General features: G+C 51.5%; 2 protein-coding genes across 6 annotated transcripts in view; both read left to right on the top strand.

Annotated features, from left to right (window-relative positions):
• Nucleotides 1-5684: 5684 nt before the first annotated feature.
• TSEN54 (tRNA splicing endonuclease subunit 54) lies at nucleotides 5685-16054 on the top strand. Of its 4 annotated transcripts, XM_074888906.1 has the most exons (11): nucleotides 5685-5753; nucleotides 5895-6053; nucleotides 7364-7427; nucleotides 7572-7655; nucleotides 9600-9698; nucleotides 10005-10057; nucleotides 10410-10508; nucleotides 11627-12261; nucleotides 12821-12881; nucleotides 13622-13738; nucleotides 14803-16054. In XM_074888906.1, the coding sequence occupies exons 1-11, from the start codon at nucleotides 5725-5727 to the stop codon at nucleotides 14951-14953; spliced, it is 1551 nt and encodes a 516-aa protein (XP_074745007.1). In that variant the 5' UTR covers nucleotides 5685-5724; the 3' UTR covers nucleotides 14954-16054. The 4 variants fall into 4 exon arrangements, with proteins under 4 accessions (XP_074745007.1, XP_074745008.1, XP_074745010.1 ...); XM_074888907.1 differs by lacking the exons at nucleotides 5685-5753; nucleotides 5895-6053; nucleotides 7364-7427 and adding exons at nucleotides 8829-8885; nucleotides 8986-9032 and having other exon boundaries at nucleotides 7592-7655; XM_074888909.1 differs by lacking the exons at nucleotides 5685-5753; nucleotides 5895-6053; nucleotides 7364-7427; nucleotides 7572-7655 and adding exons at nucleotides 8275-8337; nucleotides 8986-9032.
• A 98-nt stretch (nucleotides 16055-16152) lies between these two features.
• The window catches only part of LLGL2 (LLGL scribble cell polarity complex component 2), a 35175-nt gene continuing 31761 nt past the window's right edge, over nucleotides 16153-19566 (top strand). The window contains exon 1 of one of the 2 annotated variants that reach the window (XM_074888903.1): nucleotides 16153-17045. The gene's annotated coding sequence lies outside the window, so the exon portion shown is untranslated. Of the gene's footprint in view, nucleotides 17046-17653; nucleotides 17723-19566 lie in introns of those variants that run through there. The other variant, XM_074888902.1, reaches the window with a different exon arrangement.

The raw sequence follows: 19566 nt of genomic DNA, 5'->3' as shown, positions 1-19566 counted from the left end.
TAAGGGGGGTTTGCAAGTGTCATATTGTTGCAAACCACCTCCCAGCATTTAAGAGAGGCTCAGGAGTGAGAGCTGGGTACCCAGCAGCAGGCAGCAGTGCAGAAACACAGGGGTTGACAGAAAGAGAAGCATCAGAGCAGTCAACAATGCAAAGGGGCTGCTATTCTTTTGAAGATGATAACATGAAGCCTCCTAGCACCTTCCTCCTCAGAGCCGAGCATGCCAGCCTCTCCAACCCATCCCACAAGTGCTTTACCAGCTGCCATGGGCCAGCTTGCAAGCAGCACAGTTTTCAAATAGCCCAAAGCATAATCACAACCAACCTTACTTCCCACTCCTCAGTCCCTGCTTCATGCCAGCTGCTGGCTAGAGACTCATCCCTGCCCACCCCATCCAGTAACCGTGCTGGCAATTTGCTTCCCACAAGCAAAGGAAGAAAGCAACATCCTTTTTAGCCCTGCATACAGAGAACAAATCAACATACTGTAGTGCTGTAACTGCAGTTGTCTCGACCTGTCACCATCATGGTGCTGTAGACAGGACTTAGTGTTCACAAGGCTGATTTGTTTGTTGGAGCTGTTAAGATACCTTCATTATTCTAACGTCTTGCTTTAGCACTTGAATTAAACATAAGAGCCCAGAGGAGCACACGTCAGTGCTCCAACTAATCAGTGCAAAGACCTTCGAAACACAGGCAGCAACACAGAAGAAAGTTTAGTGGTCTTGAGGGCTGCTGGTGCAGACACCAAGCAGCTCTTCACCCTTCCTTAGCACCTTAATTGCCCACTGCTCCCAGCCTCACCATCGTTATAAACCCAGCCTTACCAGCAACACATTGTTAATCCCATTTTGTTTAAAGCCTGGGATGCCCAGAACAGGTAAGGAACTGGAGCTTCACAAGCTAATGAGACACTGCAGAGCAGATCCTTGGTCTCCCAGTTCTTTGCCTTAAACAATATTTCTTCCTTCTCAGTCCCTAGCACAAGCCAAAGACACCCTGGGAGTCCCAAATCAGTCGCTTGTCTAACACAAAAGCGTGTCCCTACCAGGCATCTCCTTTCATGGAAAGCCCAGCAACAAGCTGGTTTTTGTTTGAGTGCTTCTCCAGGTCAAAGCCCAGGGAAGACATTTCAAAGCACCTGGCAAGTGCAAACACATTGCAGGAGAGGATAGGAAATTTGAGCAAGAAGCATAATCTGTAGCCTTGAAGTCTAAACAGTGAGGCTCCTTTACCCCAAGGCAGGCATCCCAGTGTAAATCTTCAATCTGTTCAAGTGAACCGCGAGCAGGATGCCAAGGCAAATTGGGGAAATGAGAAAAGCTTCAGCCGTTCTCTCCAGACGGAAATATCTCAGCATTTCCCCCAGCCTAGTGCAGCACATCACTGAGGTAAGAAAGACTCCTGACTATTTTAATTCATCTTGCTGGATTTGGTCTGTGGTTCCTTGGCTTTTCACATGTAATTAACAATGTGCAGGTTCCAGTAAATGATTTCAAATAAATCCTTAGACAACTAGCAGACAGCAGCTCTAGAAATTCACATAGTGGTGTATGAAAGCCTAGATTCAGATAATTACTTGGGGCTTTAGCTAGCTCATTGTATACCACAAGCCTGCATAACGATACCATATCAGTTTTCCTGCAGCAGAGCAGAGCCCCAAGAGTTGTGCTGAAGTCTATGGATAGTCACACCAAGGCGATTTCTACCACAAACTTATCAGAATAGAGAAGGCAAAATTTAATCTCCTCCATTTCTCAGCCACCTGAAGGCAGCGGTAGATGCCAGTGAACCACAGCACACACACTGGTTGTGTAGAAGTATTAACTGCTTAATCCCCAAAATCCTGTACTCGGAGACAGTTTTTTTTCCCCCCTCTAAAACCTTCTTCTTACATCTCCTAAGCCCAGCCCTGACAGGTGGCAACAGAGGTTTAGCCCAGAAATCTTCCTCAGTAATCTCTTTTTTGGGCAAAAGTCTCTTTCCATTGCCCTGCCCAAACTCCCAGCTATAACACAATGTGGGAACAATCACAGGCATCACAAGCATCCCAAAGCATCAAGGAATGTGCCAAAAACTCCTAGGTGAGGCTAGAAAACAGACTGATCCCACACCTCCCAGACAAGCTGTAACACCTGACACCGTTATCTGCTTTTCATCCAAACCCAAGTACATTAGTGTATATTTAAGGTCTGCCAAATCCTGTTGAAATTGCCAAACCCTCACTTCTTATGTTCTACTGTAAGATGTTTAAGTTGCCTATATGATGCTCTAGAAGCTCAGAGTTGAAATATTTTCCACTAGAATATAATTAAGTATAATAACAATTAGACAATTTTATGCTGAACTACCGCTAACCTGTGATAACAGGTTCGTTGAACAGTGATGATATGAACACAGCTCAGAGCTAAGCAATTGCGATAACACTGCACGTATTGCAACACACACAAGAACTGAAGCACTTGCCAGTTTTAGGGAGTTTGTAATATTCTTTTTTGTCCCAAATAACATAGAGCATTTACACACAAAACCTCCAAGTATCAGGACGTGCTCCATGGGTTGCAACAAAGTTGAAGTGGATGGGCAATGTTACCAGTCTCACTGTTTTCTAAGTGTTACCATTTGTTGGCAAATAGATAAAGTCTGAGCCACGAACAGCTGAGGCACAGCTGGTTTCTGCAGAGTTACTTAAATATTTCCAAATACCATGCCAGGAACTGCAGGAGTTCTTAACACAGGGATTAAAGCAGGTAGCCATACCTGGCAGAGATGCTTAGCTCAAGCACAGAGCACGCGATTCCCACCTGGCTGCGCTTTGCACACTACAAGAAACTAGAAAACCAATCCCAAGGCCACAGTTTCTCTTATTTTCTAAAAAAATACTGATTCTATTTACACTAAGTTCATCCAGGAGTTAACCAGAATGAATTTATGGTTACAGGGACGGCACAAACATGACTTGGACACAACAGGAAAGGACTGAAAGGGCTCAAACCTGTCCCCCCACACCGCAGCTCTGCTCTCCCCCGGAGCACCAGGGTCAGCAGCAGGAGGGAGTTCCAGGAGCAGGCTGCCCTGTTCAGAAGAAGCAGCCAGCCTACACTTTCAATCTTGAGAGACTCTTTACACTTTATCAACATTTTTCCTATCCCAAGAGAAAAAAGAAAAAAAAATAAAAGAGAGAAGTGGGCAAAATCAGCACACTTACCTGCTCTGAGAGCCCACAGTCCTGGTGCACAGCACTGGTGCATTCAGCGTTGTGTGTCTCCAGTCAAATCAAGCCCATTTCCCCTTGAGGTGAGGGCAGTGTCCCACACGGGAACGAGAAGCAGCCTTGACCTCCACCATCAACTTCCTTCGTGGCTGCTTGATGGCTGCATGTGCCACCCAGATGATGAGGGCTGGATCTTGCTCTGTGGTGTCTCACCCCCATACTCTTCCTTCCCTAACAGTCTCTGAGTTCACATTCCCACATCCATCCTTATTTCTGCTCACAGGACCCCCTGAGCAGACTGTTCACTCACAAAACCAAGTTTTGTCACTGCTCAGCTCAATAACCAATATCTTAGCTCCAAGAGCAGCTGTCTACCTTCTCACAGCCCTGCCACAAAGAGTTACTACAGAGAGCTCAGGACAGTCCCTATCAGCTGCTTTTTAGGTTTCCTGCCATGCACAGCTGCTCCACTGGAGATGCACTAAGGTCCCACCCAGAGCAAAGGGAAAAACACCTCAAACTTAAAAACAAAAACACAAATCAAAAAACAAGAACATCACAGCCATGGTTTCAAGGCAGGTAGACAGATACTTAATGTTAAAAGCCCTAACTTAAACCCAGAAAAATATCTAACAAGGAAAAACAACCCCTCCTCACCCTCCATTTGTAAGCGAGGAAAAAAAAATGCAGCCCCCAGGACCACACACCCCCAGCTGATGACACTCAGTCAATTAGGGCTGTTAAGAGGCTTCAGCTGGGGAGAACATGAGTCTCACCATGGATGAGGCTCTGCTGGTGCCCCTGTGAGGAACAGGACACCCCCCCCGCCCTGTGACAGCTAAAATCCCAGTATTGAAAAGAAACGTGAACTGAGATTAGTCTTGACATTTCTGGGTCTTGTAATCACAGTGGGTGACAAAAGCAAATTCTGGATCAGAGCCTTTCCCCAAGCAATTTAAGCACATCTATTTTAAAGAAAGACTGAGTTAAACAAAGGGGTGACAGCCCATAAATTGAAAGCCACAGGATGTGGCATCCTGGGATTATGTTATAATCAGGCAGTCTAAGTAGCCTCCAAAATACATGTTTTTTGGAAATCAGGAGGAAAAAGCGCTGCCACAGCACAGCCCGCTGCCCCTCACGCTGACTGTGAGTCCTCATCCCCCCTGCATGCCGCGGAGAGGCACCGCTGACCAAAATCACTTGATCCCTTTGCAGGATGAAGACTCAATTCAGGGGGAAATAATCAGGCAGGAAGCGAAAATTAAACCATTCAGTGGAAAATGGAGGGGAATGGTTTTTGCATTCATCTGCCTATACTGGCATCTTGTCAAAGGACTATTATTGGGAAACCACAGTGGGAACCAGGGACTTCGGTGGGGGGAAAGCTGTATTTTTCCTACTTGAGGCTCAGTGACTCCAGCAAGCTATCTCGCAGCAACAAGAGACGGGCTTGAGGTGAAACTTGAACTTTTGGTGTGTTTCTCCATCAGGTCCATTCACACCTCCCCAGGCAGCAAATCCAGCCGCGTCAGCACAGGCGTGAGGCCGCGGTGCAGGGAGGTTTCTTGTTTTCCAGCCCGGCCGGACTGCTGCACGCTCTGCACAGCCTGGCGGCACCAGCACCGCGCCGGGCGCTGCGGGAGCCCGAGCCGTGAGAAATAGTGACACCCACTGAAGGGAGAAACCTCCTTCCCCAGCACCGCTGCTCCTGCTGTGGGGGCTGCGGGACATTGGGAGAGCGCACAGCACCAGCCAGGGGGCTGCGGGGGCTCGGTGAGGAGGGGATGGGATGGGGCTGCCCCGTGCCAGATGCAGCCACTTCTAGATGGTTCTGGCTGGTTCCAGATGGTTCCAACAGCCCCATTGTGGGACATGGCTGAGCCCATCAGTGATGCTGGCGACGTCTCTGGGGAAATGTATGCAAGAAAGGGCAAAATGCAGTGTGAGGAGAGCGGAAAAACTGTGAGTGATGGCCCTGTGAGCAGCACGGTCAGGGAGAGACGAGGAGGGGAAGAGGGGGTTCAGGTGCTGGAGCAAGTGTTCCCCAGCAAGCCCCGAGGGGGCCTCACCGGAGCAGATATCCACACCTGGGACTGATATTAATTAGAAAATAAATTAATTTTCCCCAGGTTGAGCCTGTTTCACCCATGACTGTAATCCGGGAGTGACCTCCCTGTCTATCTCAATCCATGAGACGTTTCACTTTACTTTCTCCCCGGCCCTGTTGCGGGGCGGTTGTGAGAGCGGCCGGGGGAGCTGCCGGCTGCTGCCAAGGTCAGCTCGCCCCGAGGGCCCCGGACACAGCCCCGGTGCCCGCCAGCCCCGCCCAGCTCCCGCGTGTCCCGCGGCCCGGCGCGCGCCTGACTGCTGTCTCGGCGCCCCGCCCCGCCCCGCTCCCGTCCCCGCCGCCCGCAGCCCTCCGAGCCGCCAGGGGACGCGCTAGCGCCCGCCTCGCCCTGCCGGCTCTCGGGCCGGCGGCGGAAGGAAGCGGCTGCCCGCGATCGCGCCCATGGAGCCCGGCGGTTCCCGCCGCCCGAGGTAGGGCCTGCTGGGGCGGGGAGGCCTCGGGGGCTGCCCGCGGCACGGGGGAGGGGGTGGTGCCCCGAGTTGGGCGGCTGCGGCCGCAGGGAGGGTGTCGGGGCGTTCTCCCCTCACCGTGCCCCCGCTCTCTCCCCGCAGCGCGGCGGAGCTGCTGCCGGCCCGCGGCCGCAAGGCCCCTCAGCGCCTCCGCGGGCAGAAGGATTTCATCCCCGATGGTTCGGCCGAGCAGGCGGAGAAGCTGCGCCGGTGCCGGGAGGAGCAGTGGCAGCTGCTCTCCGAGGAGCGTGTGGAGCGGCTGTAAGTCCCCGGGGCTGCAGGGCTGCGCCGAGCCACCGAGCACGGGGGGGTAAAGTCCTCCTTTCCTGGGAGGGATCATGGCGGGGGGGTCAGAGCACAGCTGCTAACGATTCAGGTGTTATTGTGAGTAAAATCGAGCAGTTGATAGCAGGTAGGGGTTAGCAGAGTAACATCTCTTGCCTGTCCCCTCAGTTCAGCTGCTCAGAGCTCCCTGGCTGGAGCAATTCCAGGGCAGCTCACCCCGGCTGCTCCCTCCGGAGCAGGAGGTCATACTGGGACACCAGTGGCTTCAATGTGGGTGTTCAGAAAGTCCCTCAAAGGGCCTTTAGTTTTCTCAGGTGTGTGCATAATCGTGTAGCCTTTGCAAATAGCAGTTACAGCCTTCTTGGGCACAGTCTGAGTTACACAGCCGCTTGCCGATGCTCACGTGTGGCCTTGTGCAGATTGGACTGACTCCTGGTGTCCCTGGCTTATCAGTTGTGGTGGTTTCAACAGCACAACCAGTGTCTGGAGCTTATCTTTTTGGGGAGATTTTCACATGCTACTTCTCAGCACATGCTTTCCCTGTTTGGCCTGCTGTTTTCTGGTAACAGTTTCTCTGTCTGCACTGATTAGTAGCAGCAGAAACTATTCACATAAAATCACACCACTGGGGACTTTAGAGAGAGAATGGTGACCTCCAGCAGACAGGCAGGTCAGACGGGGTGGACTGTTATCTTCCACTGTTGTCACAGTCCTGTTTGTTCAGGTACATCCATCAGTGCGTGTCTGGGGCAGCAGTGGAGGCTCTCAGGCTGGGAGGGTGACTGAGTAGGTTTAGGTTTTCTTTCACATGGGGAAATTGCGGTACTGACTAGTAGGGCAAGGCCATGGTGAACCCTACAGGTCTTACCTTCTGTTTCCTTGAGCCAGCTGCTAAAAATGCATGTTTGCATTCTTGCGAAGTCACCCTCCACTTCTCAGCTATTCACTTATTCCTATGAGTACCTGTGGGTGGGATACAGCAATCTGAGAGGGTCTTGGCAGCATCTGAACTTGGCTTAGGCCATGCATCTCCAGCAGGCTGCTGTAGCCTATGGACAGATGTCTGCAGTGCTGACTGAAGACACTCTTAACTAGTTGTAGGTGATAAAATCTTCAGCTGGTACTGCTGGATGCAGAGGATGATGTTTTTCTAAGGCCTTACCCTCTAAAAATGCCACCTGGAGGTTTGCTGCCTTTTGATACCTTCCTGAGCTTGTTTTGTTGCTACAATAGGAGTTGATTGTAGGACATGCTAGTAATAATGAACTAATCTTTAACCTTCTTAGGGGGAGTCTGGTGAAAGCCGAGTGGAAGCCAGGACAGGGCATTGTAGAGCTGCAGTCCCCTGCGGTGAGTCTGCTGCAGAGAGTACTCGGTGCCGTCATCTCCTGCTGCCCATTGCAGATTCCTTAATTTGCTGCTTGAAATGGGAGAGAGTCTGGTTCTCAGCAGGGAACAGCAAGAGCCCATCTGGGATTTGTGCTTTTCTTCCAGGGGAAGTTCTGGCACACCATGGGGTTCACAGAGCGTGGCAAACAGTGCCTGCTGCCCGAGGAAGCTCTGTACCTGCTGGAGTGTGTAAGTAGGGTACCTGCGCGTGGATAGGGGCACTGGGTCCCTCCTGAATGATTGGAGGAGCTGTAGCAGCTTTAGACTGAAGTCTGAAATCACTTGACTTGTCCTGGTTGCTGCTGCAGTTTGAGCAGCAGGTAAACACCTGTTTCTGCAGGAATTGTCTCTCTCAGCCTGTTGCTGATGGAGCAGTTTGTCTCCAGACCATGGGTTCACATGCTGTACTGTAAAGCAGCCTCTCTGTCACTGACAGTGTGTGTTAGTTGGATCAGTGGCCAGTTTATTCAGCTGGTATCGTGTTTAACTGCTCCTACATCAAATATGACAACAGAGAATAGGAGAGTTTTAGCTGATCCAAATTTCCTGTTAGTATAGCAGTAATAAGTCAGCTCTCTTACCAGAGTGAAAGAAGTTTGAGGAGCATGTGAGAAAGTTTTCTATTGAGATCTTTACTTTCTAGCTCTGGGGGTGATGAAACACACATTTATATCAATTCTTTACTGAATCTATAGGTATAGGGACTTGAACTTCCACAGTCCAGGAAAACTCACTGTTCTGGGAATTTCTGGAAATGAGATCAAACCATTATCTTCTGTTCCTTGCAGGAGTTAATTGGAATTAAATGTTTGATACTGAGAAATCCTTTTCCTCAGAACTGGTGTACAGTTAATGAGGACATCTGAGACTGGTCAGTGCCTTCTCTGTCATAAGTTGACTTCCTGCCTTATCCCCAGTGTATCTTACATATTTTGCAATGAAGGGTGCATAAGTTCGTTAGCAGTTTTTCTGTGCTTCTCTAAGAAGCTGATAAGAATTAGTGAGACTATCCAGCTTGGTAGGGCCACATTTAGGCACTAAATCAGATCTTTCCATGTGAAGGGTGTTGGAATGGAAGGCAGTTAGGTAGCAGCCGGTGCTGTAGGTGTGTTACACTTAAGCAGAGATCTTTGGGGTTGCTACTTGGCATGTCTTCCCAGTATATATGGCAGAAAGAAATTTAAATGTGGTGGACAGGAGAGTGAGACCAGGTTGCTTTCAGTGCTTCTCTGCTTGTAGAAATGCTGGTTAGGGCTCAGTTGGATTTCTTTGCTATAGAGAGGGGTTTTTTTGTCTCTCCACCCAAACCTGTTATCAGTAGAATGGGTGCACTGATCTAAAGGGGAATTTTTTTTCTCTTAGCAAAACTTAATCAGATTGTGGACATCTGATGCTATCCCTTAAATCCTAACTGCAAAGGTAGGGCTTTTTTACCTCTGGCATTTTGACAAACAATAGATCATAAACAAGTGGATGAAAAAAAATGTTGTCAGTTGCTGAGTACAAAATCTCTCCCCAGAAGCTGAAAAGACCAGTTAGATGCCTTCAGCCCATCCCATGGGAGAGGTGTGGTTCCTAGTGTTTTGTTTTCTTTGTTTATGAATAAACACTTTCAAAAAAAAAAAAAAAAGGAAAAAGAGGCATAGCCTAAAACTGCCTCCTGGAGGTTAGTTGCTATTGTCTGGGGAATCTACCTGTGGGATGACTGGGACTGCAGTAAATGCCTCTGGGGAGCCACCAACTGATGACACCTGAGGATGCCATCAGTTCCTCTCCTAAATGTTTTTGTAGTTGCGTTGTGTCCTGAATCACTGAGATCATCAAAATTAAAGAAAGTTATCTTCCAAAGCAATGATTATTTTGAGTGTTGTGCTCCCAGCTGCATCCTCCAAACAGATGCAGCATTGGAGCAGGACCTGACAGCTGTGGGTGGGAACTTCTTACCCAGCTGCTAAAACCAGGGCATGGGGGGGAACTGGGCATGGGAGAGGGACTGTAAATAATCCAGGTTGTACATGGGGAGACATGGATATCATGTCAGGGAGGGTGCTGGGAGTAGTGGGAAGAGACTGGTGTGACCTTGCGTAGATTTGTTCCCTGTGATTCTCTCAACACCAAGCTTTTTCCCTGCAGGGCTCTGTTCAGCTCTTTTACAGGGACCTGCCCTTGTCAATCCAAGAAGCCTACGAGATCCTGCTGTCCCAGGAGGCAATGAGCCTGCCCCATTACCAGGTGTGTTGGGACCTCCAGCTATTGCAGGGAGGATGAAGGCAGAGAGCCCAGCCTCTGCCACACAACTTCCAGTGGCTGAGAGCAGAGCAGGACAGTTAGGGAGGGAAGGGGAGTCATTCTCAGTTTTTCCCATTCACCTTCTTCCAGATGATCAGTTCCTGTTTCCCCTCTTTTCATTTGAGTCCTAACCCTGGCGTTTTCTCCTCTGCCAGTGCCACACTGTGTTCACTCAGTTGTAGTGGAACTGAAGTAAATTGTTAGGTTTTAGGGTAGTCATTTAACTCTCTTGCTTTCCTTTGCTCTAAGGTGTTCAGCCACTTGAAGCAACTGGGTTATATTGTACTGAGATTCGACCCCAGGTAACCAGCTTTTTCTTTCCACGCTGCTTTCTCCTTTCTGAAGACCCTGAGCAGCTCTGTGCCCACTGCATGGCCCCAGTGGAACGGCAGAGAAGAGGATTTTGACCCTGCATTTCGTCTGTTGGGAGGATTAAAGGCTAAAAGTGGCACTCTACCCTTCCTTGCTCCTCCCTCTTGAGGAGGTGATTGGGAACGTGAAATGGGTCATGAACTGAGGACCATCCTGGTCCTGCTTGTGGATTTTCTGTGCCTGGAAGAGAAGGTTTTTGTTGCTGTATTCTGGGGGCTGAGCAGAAGGGTGGTTTTGGTGCCCCGCCCTGCTGTCAGCCTCTGTGTTGGTGTCTCCTTACAGCACTGTCCTGTCTCCCTATGAGAGGCAACTGAACCTGGAAAGTCACTGCCACAGCTCTGGGAAACACCATCGCAAAAGGAGGAGGAGTTCCAGCCCCCGGTAAGGGTGTGGCCCAAAGCCTTCTTCCATCTTCTCCCAGGCTCTGCAGCTTGGGAACAGCATCCTGAGCCCTTTGTGCTGTGGGTGACGTGCCTGGCACAGCTGCTCTTGGCTGTCCTCAGGCAGTGCAGTGCTTTTTGTGAACTCTTTGCAGTGTGCCCTTTTGTCACATCTGTACTTCAGGCAGCGCTAATAGGGGCAAAGTGCCCCTGAGCCTCCCAACTGCAGCGCCGAGATGCCAGAATAGAAAGGTGGAGGTCAGTGCAGAAGAAACACGTGGCAGATGTCTCCTCTTGCTCTTTTTTAGAGGGAGCACAGACACCACAGTGCCCACCTTGCATTTACCCACCCCCTCTCAATGCAGCTAACGTGCTAGGACTGGACAGCAGAGAGCGTAGCTGGGTCCTGTCCTTGTGCATGGCCTCTAGACGCTGCCTAAATGCAAACAGAAGCTGACATAATTAGTAATTTTGCTAATAATTATGGCAGCTTCCAGTAGGTGGCATCATCCTTTAAGAAACAGGACGAGACTGATCTGCAAGTCCTTTCCTGTTAACAAGTAAATCAGTGCCTGAGGAGTTAAGAAATTTTGGGAATTGAGAGATAAATCTGCTGGTTTAAGAATTGCCCCATCTCTGGGACTAGGGACTGAATCTCACAGCAGTAAGAGGTGCTGGCAGGAAGGTTTCTGCCTGGCCTGTGCTGTTTCGGCTGAAGTTTGTCATGTTTGTGTGGAGGTGTTTGGGTCAGTGTATGGGGTGTGTGGAGGCTGTGTGGCAGGTTGGGAACGTGTGTCTGTACAAATCAAGACTGGAGTTCTGGCGTTGAAGTCAAACCTCATGCAGGACTGCTGAGAAGTTTATTCTGCCTTTGGTATTCACTGCTTGTTTTGGTCTGCTTTTTTCATTTTCTCACACAAGCAAACACTCTCCTTCCAGCCAAGAGGTGGTTGTCAAGGGTTTGCAGACCTGGCTGGGGGTTCCTGCCACCTTTGCAGTCCTTCCTTCAGGCTCGGCAGACTGCACTCTTCCTGTTAGCGGGGAGCAGACAGGATTCAAAGGGAATAAAGTTCCACCACACACTCTCCCTGTCTTTTATGCTGCTGCTTCTGTCCTTAGGTCGCATGAGAAGAAACATAAGGTATCCGAGGACCTTCCAGAAGCTGAAGGGACCTCTGAAAAAGCTGGAGGTGACTGTGGAGACTCCAGCTGCCTTCCCATGGATGAGAAGCCCTTGTCAGAACAGCCAAAGGAATCAGATTCTGGCAGTGGAGAGGGGGAGCCAAACCCAGTTCCTCTTGATACAGGACAAAAGGACTCCCTGAGCCCCTCCAGGAGCCGGGCTGGAGACCACAAGGAGAGCAGCACTGGCAGCCATGCTCCTCGCTGGGATTTTACCACCATCATCTTGCCAAATGTGGCCCCAGACCAGCCGTGCACGCATCTGCCCTCGCCTGATGACGGGCTCCTGCCGGAGAACGTGCCGGGGAGGGAGGTTGATGCAGCTTGCTGGTGCGCACGCATCAATCAGAAACAGGAGAAGCTGTCACGGAAGGAAAGGGAGCAGCGAGAGAGGGAGAGCAGGTACAAGAGCAGTGTCAATGCGGACCGGGAGGTGAGGCACTGCTCCAACTGGCAGGAGTACAAAGCCCTTTTGGAGCAGAGGAGCCAGCAGAGGGTTTGGAGACGACCGCCGCATCTCTGGGACCAAGCTGTCACCCCGCTTTTGCGGCCAGATGAAGCTACCTCATCAGGTAGAGGCTCTGGGAACTTGACAGGGACCGTCCCCCTTCTCCCCCCCCAACTCTGTGAAACGTTGCCTGGTATGCAGCAGCAAAAGGGATTAGGTCGAGAAGCTGAACATCTAGGGGACAGTACCTTGAGATGGTGAATCTCATGAGAAGGCCTAGGCAACGCAGGCACAGAGGAGCCCAGCCATGGACGTGGGGAGAGAGAAGAAAGCTTGTCCTATGCCTTTCCATATTGTTTTATAGCTCACTCAAGTGCCAGGATAAGCAGGGCCTTGGGAGGTCTTCTAATCCATTCCCCATGTCCTACTGTATTGCAATCCTTCCTGCTAGGCTGTTAGGCATGTGAAATCAGGGCCAGCAAGATGCAAAGCAATTGCAGGGTGTTCTGGGCTGTGCGCTGGGGGGAGATGAGGAAGTTGAGGTCTTTGAAGTAGCCAGTGGTGACTGTGGTGCTGCCAGCCATTGTCGGAGGAGGAAGGCTTGTGGGTGGTGGTGGAGAGCTTGGAGTGCCCTGGGAAAGAAAATAGCTGGTCTGATCCTTTCCTGTTCCTTCTCCCTCCAGCTGCGTTCCTCCAGCAGATCAGCGTGCTGCAGCCCTCCCACATCCTGGACGGAGCCTCCCGGTTAGTATCCAGCCAGCCAGCTCATAGCTGTTAGGGAGTGGCGGTGTCTTGTGACTGTCCCTGCTTGTGAGGTCTGCGAGATGCTCGCAGCAGCAGTTTGGGAGCTGCCTGGCAGCCAGGATGCTGAGAGAACCCAGCGCTCTGCTCCGTGACCCTGTTGCATCTGTAGTGAGGGGTTGACGTTTCTGTGAAGTACCAGGTCCTGCAGCAGCAGAGCTAGGGCATTCCAGGCCAAATAAAACATCGGGGTTGCACTCATTTCCTGCCATTCTCTCTCTGCAGCCCAGCCGGGTAATCTCCCCCAGAGGTTTGGTTGGGTTTCACCTGTGCCTTATCCCTGGAATGTGCTGCCATCCCTGCTGCAGTGATTATAAAACCTTGGCTTTGGGACTTCTGGTTCTGCTCCTGCCTCAAAGAGTCGGTGTGGTGTTTGTGTGCAGTCCCTGTAGGGCAGAGCAGTGTTTTGCTTCTGTATCTGTTAGTGGTGCTTCTTGTGAGGGGGTCTGCAGAGAAGGGAGTGTGGCAGATGTGGGGCGGGAGTTTGCTCTGTTCTGACTACAGGAAAGATCTGGAAAGTAATTAGAACAGTTGCAGGGTCAGCCCTCTGAGGAGGGAAGCCTTTCAAGGGGCCCAAAGGAGCCAGGCTTCAAGAGCTTTTGCTCCCTCTTTCTCTCTGCTTTTATCTGTACCCTACAGTGTTTCAATCCCATATGAATGTGGATGTGTTCTCTCTCCTGCAGGCTGCAGGAGGACCCAGAGGGCCTGAAGATAGACTTCAACGTGTATCAGGCAGATGCTGTGGCCAAGTTTAAGAAGACAAACCCTGGGAAGCCATATGTCAGGATGTGTGTTCGGAGGTATCCATGGGTCTTATGCTGTGAAACACAGCAGTTGCTGTGTGGAAATGAAGTCCTAATGATCTGTAAATGACCCAGCATCTTGTGAGCTTTACAGAGTATCAGAGTGCCTCCCCTGAGGGTGGTCCTGCCCGGAATTTTATTTTTTTCTTTCAGTTCCTCCTTTGTTGGAGACTGTGGCTGACAGTTCCCCCAGCCTTTGCACTCAGCCCAAGCTGTCTGGTCATCTGGTTGCTGCTCATGTCTGAGTATTACTGGAGTCAGGAATAAGAAGCCACAGCTGTATTTACGCAATGCTTGTGAAACTCCTGTAGAGCTCAGTTTTGCAGGGAGCTGTATGGTACCTGGATCCTCAGCCAGCACAGATCCCTATGGATTTCTGCAGAGATGTTCCTTCCCAGAGCTTGCTACAGGCTCAGGGCCAGGGGTTTAGTACTTTGATCTTTGTCAAATGTAACTTTAAGATAAGTACAAACAGGATAGGTGTCCCCTTTCTTGCTGGATCCAGAATCTGATACTTAAACTTCAGAGGCAGGTACAAAGTTCAGTCTGTGCCTTTTCTAGTTTTCATATATACTAAAACTGTCCCTGCTCCACTTTCTGGAGCTGTAGTAGCCAGAGCAAGGAAGGTGGTAATGCAGTTTTACAAAGGTCTGTTGAGAGCAAGTAGGATGATCCTTGCTTTATAAGTGTTTTCATTTAAGAGCAAACAAACTGCAGAATTAAAAGGAGGGAAAAGCAGGTCAGATGTTGATCCCAGCAACCTAAAGATCTTCCTAGCACAAAGATACTAAGATTGCACTGGACTGGCAATTTGCCAATAGCTCTGTGAGCTGCATCTAATAGGCACAGTGTGGAGCAGTGTGCAGTTGCCCTTGTTTTTGGCAAAGGATTTGACAGCTCCCAGTTCTCGGTATCCCAGGGCTGGCAGCCTCCTGCTTTGACTGAAAGGGGTGGGGAGGGTCACTACCAACTCCTAAGACCAAAGTGACCCATTGTGATCATTGGCCAGGACAGTTTTGTGTTCTTGCTTTGAGAACAACGGGGTATTTTTCTCTCTGCAGCTTTGATGAGCAGATTCCATCCCTGCGGGCTTTGAAGCAGGTTACATATCAGAGCGGGGACGTCCCGGTGGTCTTTGCGCTGGTGGATCATGGAGAAATTGCCTTTTATTCACTGAAGGAATTCAAGCTGCCAGTTGATGTTAATCACTGAAGTTGCTGTTGCTTGCAGAAATGGTATGGGATGAAGGGAAGAGCTTTACTCAGGATTTGTTTTCTTAATTAATGAAATATTACAGAAAATAGAGCCTGTGATAACTGGAACCTTGGGTAGTTGACCAGTTTATTCACTGTTAGAGACTTCACCCAACCAGATGGCTCAGGCATAATAGCAAAATGTGCAGCAAACAAGTGTGTATGGCTTAGCTGGGCATTTCTGGACTGGAACACACACTGCTTTGTTCTTGAAGCCACTGGTTCTTCAGCTTCCTCATCTCGTGGACCAGTAATCTGCCTTTTCCATGTCATCTTTGACCTGTGGACTGTTAGAAAACACTTTGCTGGTGATCACCACATGTTAAGAACCACTGTGCTACACCAGTCCAATCAGATCAGTGGTGGTGTCCTGAGTCTCTGTCATTCATCTATGCCAACAACTGTCAGATCAGATTCTGATCTGAAAAAGGCACAGCCATAAAACTCAGCAACCTGGAGTAAAGTCTCCAGGCACTTGAGAGCAGGAAACCGTGCGTTCATCAGCTGGAGGTCACAGAAAGCCCCAGAGCACTGCGGATGGCACCACAGCCGCTGCGGTAGCGGCTGTGCTGAGATGTGTTCTGGCCACGCAGATGCCATGTTAAAGTTTGGCTGCCGATACCAGCACATTGTACCTAGTGGTCTCACAGGGCTGTGCTGCGGCCCCCTCTGTGTCAGCTTGACATCCTCTTTCCTGGCTGTGGATCCTTGTCTTGTCTTTTGCAAGTGAGATCCCCGAGTAAAGAAAGAAGCTACAAATTCCTCACGAGCCTTCCAGTCCTGTGGCTGTTGTGCTCCAAACTGAGGACATCGCTGCTTTCCAGGCTCTGCTTTGGGCACTTTCCACCAGGATATCCAGGTACCAAATTTGTTTTGGCCTCTATGCAAAAGCTCAGAGAGTCTGTTCAGTGGATGGAAGCGTGCTGAGCACGGCTGTGCTCGGTATGGAGGTTTTCAGAACTGTGATAGCAACTGGTTTAGACGCATTTTATTTGATAATTTTTGAATTCGTTTTGGAGGCGGGGAGAAGGCTAAGCAATAAAAAAGCCTTTTCCAACAATGCAAGCTCCTCAGTGTGGTTCTTAATTCTCCCAGAAACCTTAGTAGGTTATGCAGAGGGAGATGCTCTGGGGAGGCTACTGGGACTCCAGTAGCACCATCTGGTGAACTGCTCATGGTCATACAGCCCTGTGGCTGCGTAACCCCGCTCCTACGCCGGTCTGCGTTTGGATCCAGCCGCTGCCCCGTTCCCTGGCAGGGCAGCGTGACCCGGAGCCCCTCCGTCCGCGCGGTTCCTGCCGGCACACGGCACCGTGTCATCTTCCTCCCGTGTGGTCAGAGGTGCCGTAGCCCAGGGTGGCAGGGACCTGCTGCAAGCGCTGCGCTGTTCCCGCCTGGTTCACACACCCCTGTTATCAGATGTTACCAGACGCAGGGCTCTGCTGAGGCCAGGGTCTGCCAGCTCCTCCCACACGCCCTCCCCTTCCTCTTCCTCCTTCAAGCAGGGCTTTTGCTTTGATAGTCCTCTTCAAACGCAGCTCTGGTCTGTGCCCTCAGCATTCTCCCAGACCATTTTGCAGATTAAAGGCAGTGGGAAGAGAGTTTCTAAGAACAGGCGCAGCTAGAAGAGCTCCAGTCTGACCCACAGGGCTCACGTTTGTCCTGGAATTAGGTCAGACTCACCCCTGTGGATTTCAATCAGTCTCATCTGCTTACGCCAAGGTGGAATTGTATCGATGAACTCCTCGAGAGCCACCCAGTGAGTTTCGCTGGGGCAGAGACTCCCTGATTCAGCACAAACCAATTACAATTTAATAACCACTGCAGGGAGGATTGAGAAACTGTGGCTGCCTTGCTCAGCACCGCAACATCTGACGGTGCCTTTACCGGGATGGGATTATGATGCAGACTGATACCGCTGCTTCATTTTGGCCTGCGATGCGGATTGGCTGGATGTTGCAAGAAAGTGACAGAAACAAATATTTTAAGTGAAAAACATCACTTTTGGAAGCTTGGCCGAGACGTTGACCACTACTGGCCCCTTGTCAGAGGTAATTTCAAGCTTTTGCATGGACGTGAAGAGGTTGGCAGACCTTGGACTTGCCATTGCATTCTCCGTAACCGCGGACTCCTCACCCGGCTGTTGCTCCCTGCGGCAGGACAGGGGCTGGCGGCGGGCGAGCTGCGTGGCAACACAGCGGCTGTTGTGTGGTTCTTTCCAACAAAGGCTCCAACTTTCTGTTAAGCCTTTCCAGCGCTTCCTTTGTTTGCAGGAAGGTTGGCACCTTCCCTCGGCTTCGCGCCGGGTCCCTGCCCCTCGCGGGGCGGGCAGAGCCCGGCAGCCGGCGGTTCCACCCCGGCTCTCCCCGCGCGGGGAGGGGGGCGTAGCGACGCGCTCCGCCCGAGCCAGGCCGCTTTCGGATTGGCTCCGAGCGCTGGGACTGCTGAATTATTCATGAGCGCGCCGGATGAAAGGGAGGAGAGGCAGCGGCTCGGTGTAATTTGCATACGAGGCCCCGCCCCCACAAGGGCGCTTTGCATAGGCGGGGCTCCGCCCCGTGGGGCGGTTCCCGCGCCAGGCCCGGCCCCCGGGGGGCGGTTCGCAGGCGAGGCCGCGCCCCGCCGCACCCCTCCCGGAGGTGCCCTCGGAGGCCGCCGCCGCGCAGGCGAGGGGGGAGCGGGCGCGGAGCGGAGCGAGGCCGGCCCGGCCCGGCCCCAGGCCCCGCAGGTGAGCGCGGCTCGCTGGGGTTCCGCGGGGGGCGCAGGGCTGGGGTGGGCCTGACGGGGGAGGGGGGGGTCCGGCCAGCGCGGCCCCCGCAGGGCTCGCTGCGGCCGGCCGGGGCGGCCCCGACCCTGCCCGCCCCTTCTGGGCTCGGCGGCGCCCGGAGGACTTGCTCCCGGAATCCCTCCAGAGGGGCTCCGGGGGCTGGCCGGTGCCCCCGCCCCCGGGGACGGGTCCGCTTCGCCGGGGGCTCGGGCCCTCCGCGCTGCCCCATTCGGCTGAGCCCGGCTGCCGGCACCGGCGCTGCCCACACCTGAAGCCCCCGTGTTCCAGCGCACCCCGGGACACTGGGGGCTCGCCCGTAAAACTTCAACCACTGGTGTTGAGGGGTTCGGTTTGTTCGGGGGGGGGCGGGGGGGTGTTTGAGGTTTTTTTTTTTTTGGCTTATCAAGTTGTGTTTGTTTGTCCGGCGCGGGCAGCCGCGGGCATCGCACGGCAGCGTTACATCCTGGGATTTGCTGGCGGAGGTCGCGGCCGTGGCCGCCGGCTCCGTAACTTCCTGGTGTAGCGCTCGGCGGCGGTGGGGCTGTGCCGCCTTGGGGGGCTGCTGGGACCGGCCCCGGGACGGAGGGACCGGCCCGGCGGTGGGAGGTGGCCCTGCCTGCCACCTGGCCTGGGGGGGCTCCATCTGCTGCGCCTGGCTCGAAGCAGGTGTGATTAATAATTGTAACGTCGCCTTTGGAACGCCCTGTTAGCATTTTCTTTCTTTCCTTGAAATCCCTGCCTGTATTAAATAGATCATGTTACTGTTTTGGTCTTTTTTTTTTCCCTCCCCAAAGTTGTTAGAGGTTGATGGGTGAGTGAGCACAGTGAGCAGGTGAAACAAGAAGATGAAACAGGTAGTTTACCTTTGTCTCGGGTTGCCCAGTAGTTGTGGCATGGGAACAAACTGGTTACTGACTTCTCTCCTGGAGGTGAGGCTTAATCTTGGTTTTGGAGAAAGCTCTGTGTGTTTATATTTAGCGTTGTTAATGGTGTGGAGCAGTTGAAGTAGACTTCTGGGTCTGTGTTTCTGTGGTGTAGTGGCACGAAGCTTTACGCTGGTGTGAGGATAGTGACAGATAGGAGGACTGCTTCACTGACATAATAAAAGTTGTCCATTGTAATGTGTTACTTGATGGGGAGTGCTGCTCTTCGTAGTCATCTGAGAGCACTTCAGTCAACTGGAATATCTTGCTTTACCAAGTCCCAGGTGAAGTTGTATGCCCAAAGCAGCTGCCTGGTGATTTTAGCTTTGATTTGGGAAGCTGGTGCTTCTGGCAAGCGGAATGCAAAGCGGTGGTACCTCCCAAGCTTCTCCGTGCATCCTGGCACGTTCCTTCTAAAGACAGCCTGGCCCATGGAGGGGACAAGGATGATCTGTGCAAGTACTGAGCAGTCCCTAATCCTGCTCAGTGCTTCTTGTAGCTACTTGAGGGGCTCCATTTAGTTTAGAGTATTGAAAAGGGAGAAGAGTTCTCAAACATCTTCATGGTGCTGAGACACGTCTTGTATTTGGTTTTGAACAAATTGCATCTGCTGTAACTACTGACTGAAGAAAATTATTGGGGGCGTTCAGCCAGTTGTGACTCCTGTATCTTCTAGTGGCTTTTTGTTACAGTAATGTGATAGTTCCTGGGAATTGCTTATGGAGGAGGTGTGGTTTTTTTCTTGCCTGACATAGAGGCTTGAGAGATGTCAAAGAGTAAGGGTTTTTAAATATACATAATGTAATGCAGTTAGTACATGGCAATAAAAGTATGTGATACAGCTAGTAGCCTGATCTTTCTATAAAATAGTTTATCAAAGGA

This window comes from Strix uralensis, chromosome 19 (genome assembly GCF_047716275.1).
Source record: "Strix uralensis isolate ZFMK-TIS-50842 chromosome 19, bStrUra1, whole genome shotgun sequence".
NCBI lineage: Eukaryota > Metazoa > Chordata > Aves > Strigiformes > Strigidae > Strix > Strix uralensis.
Note: the sequence above shows the minus strand (reverse complement) of the source record. Positions and strands in the feature narration are given on the sequence as shown.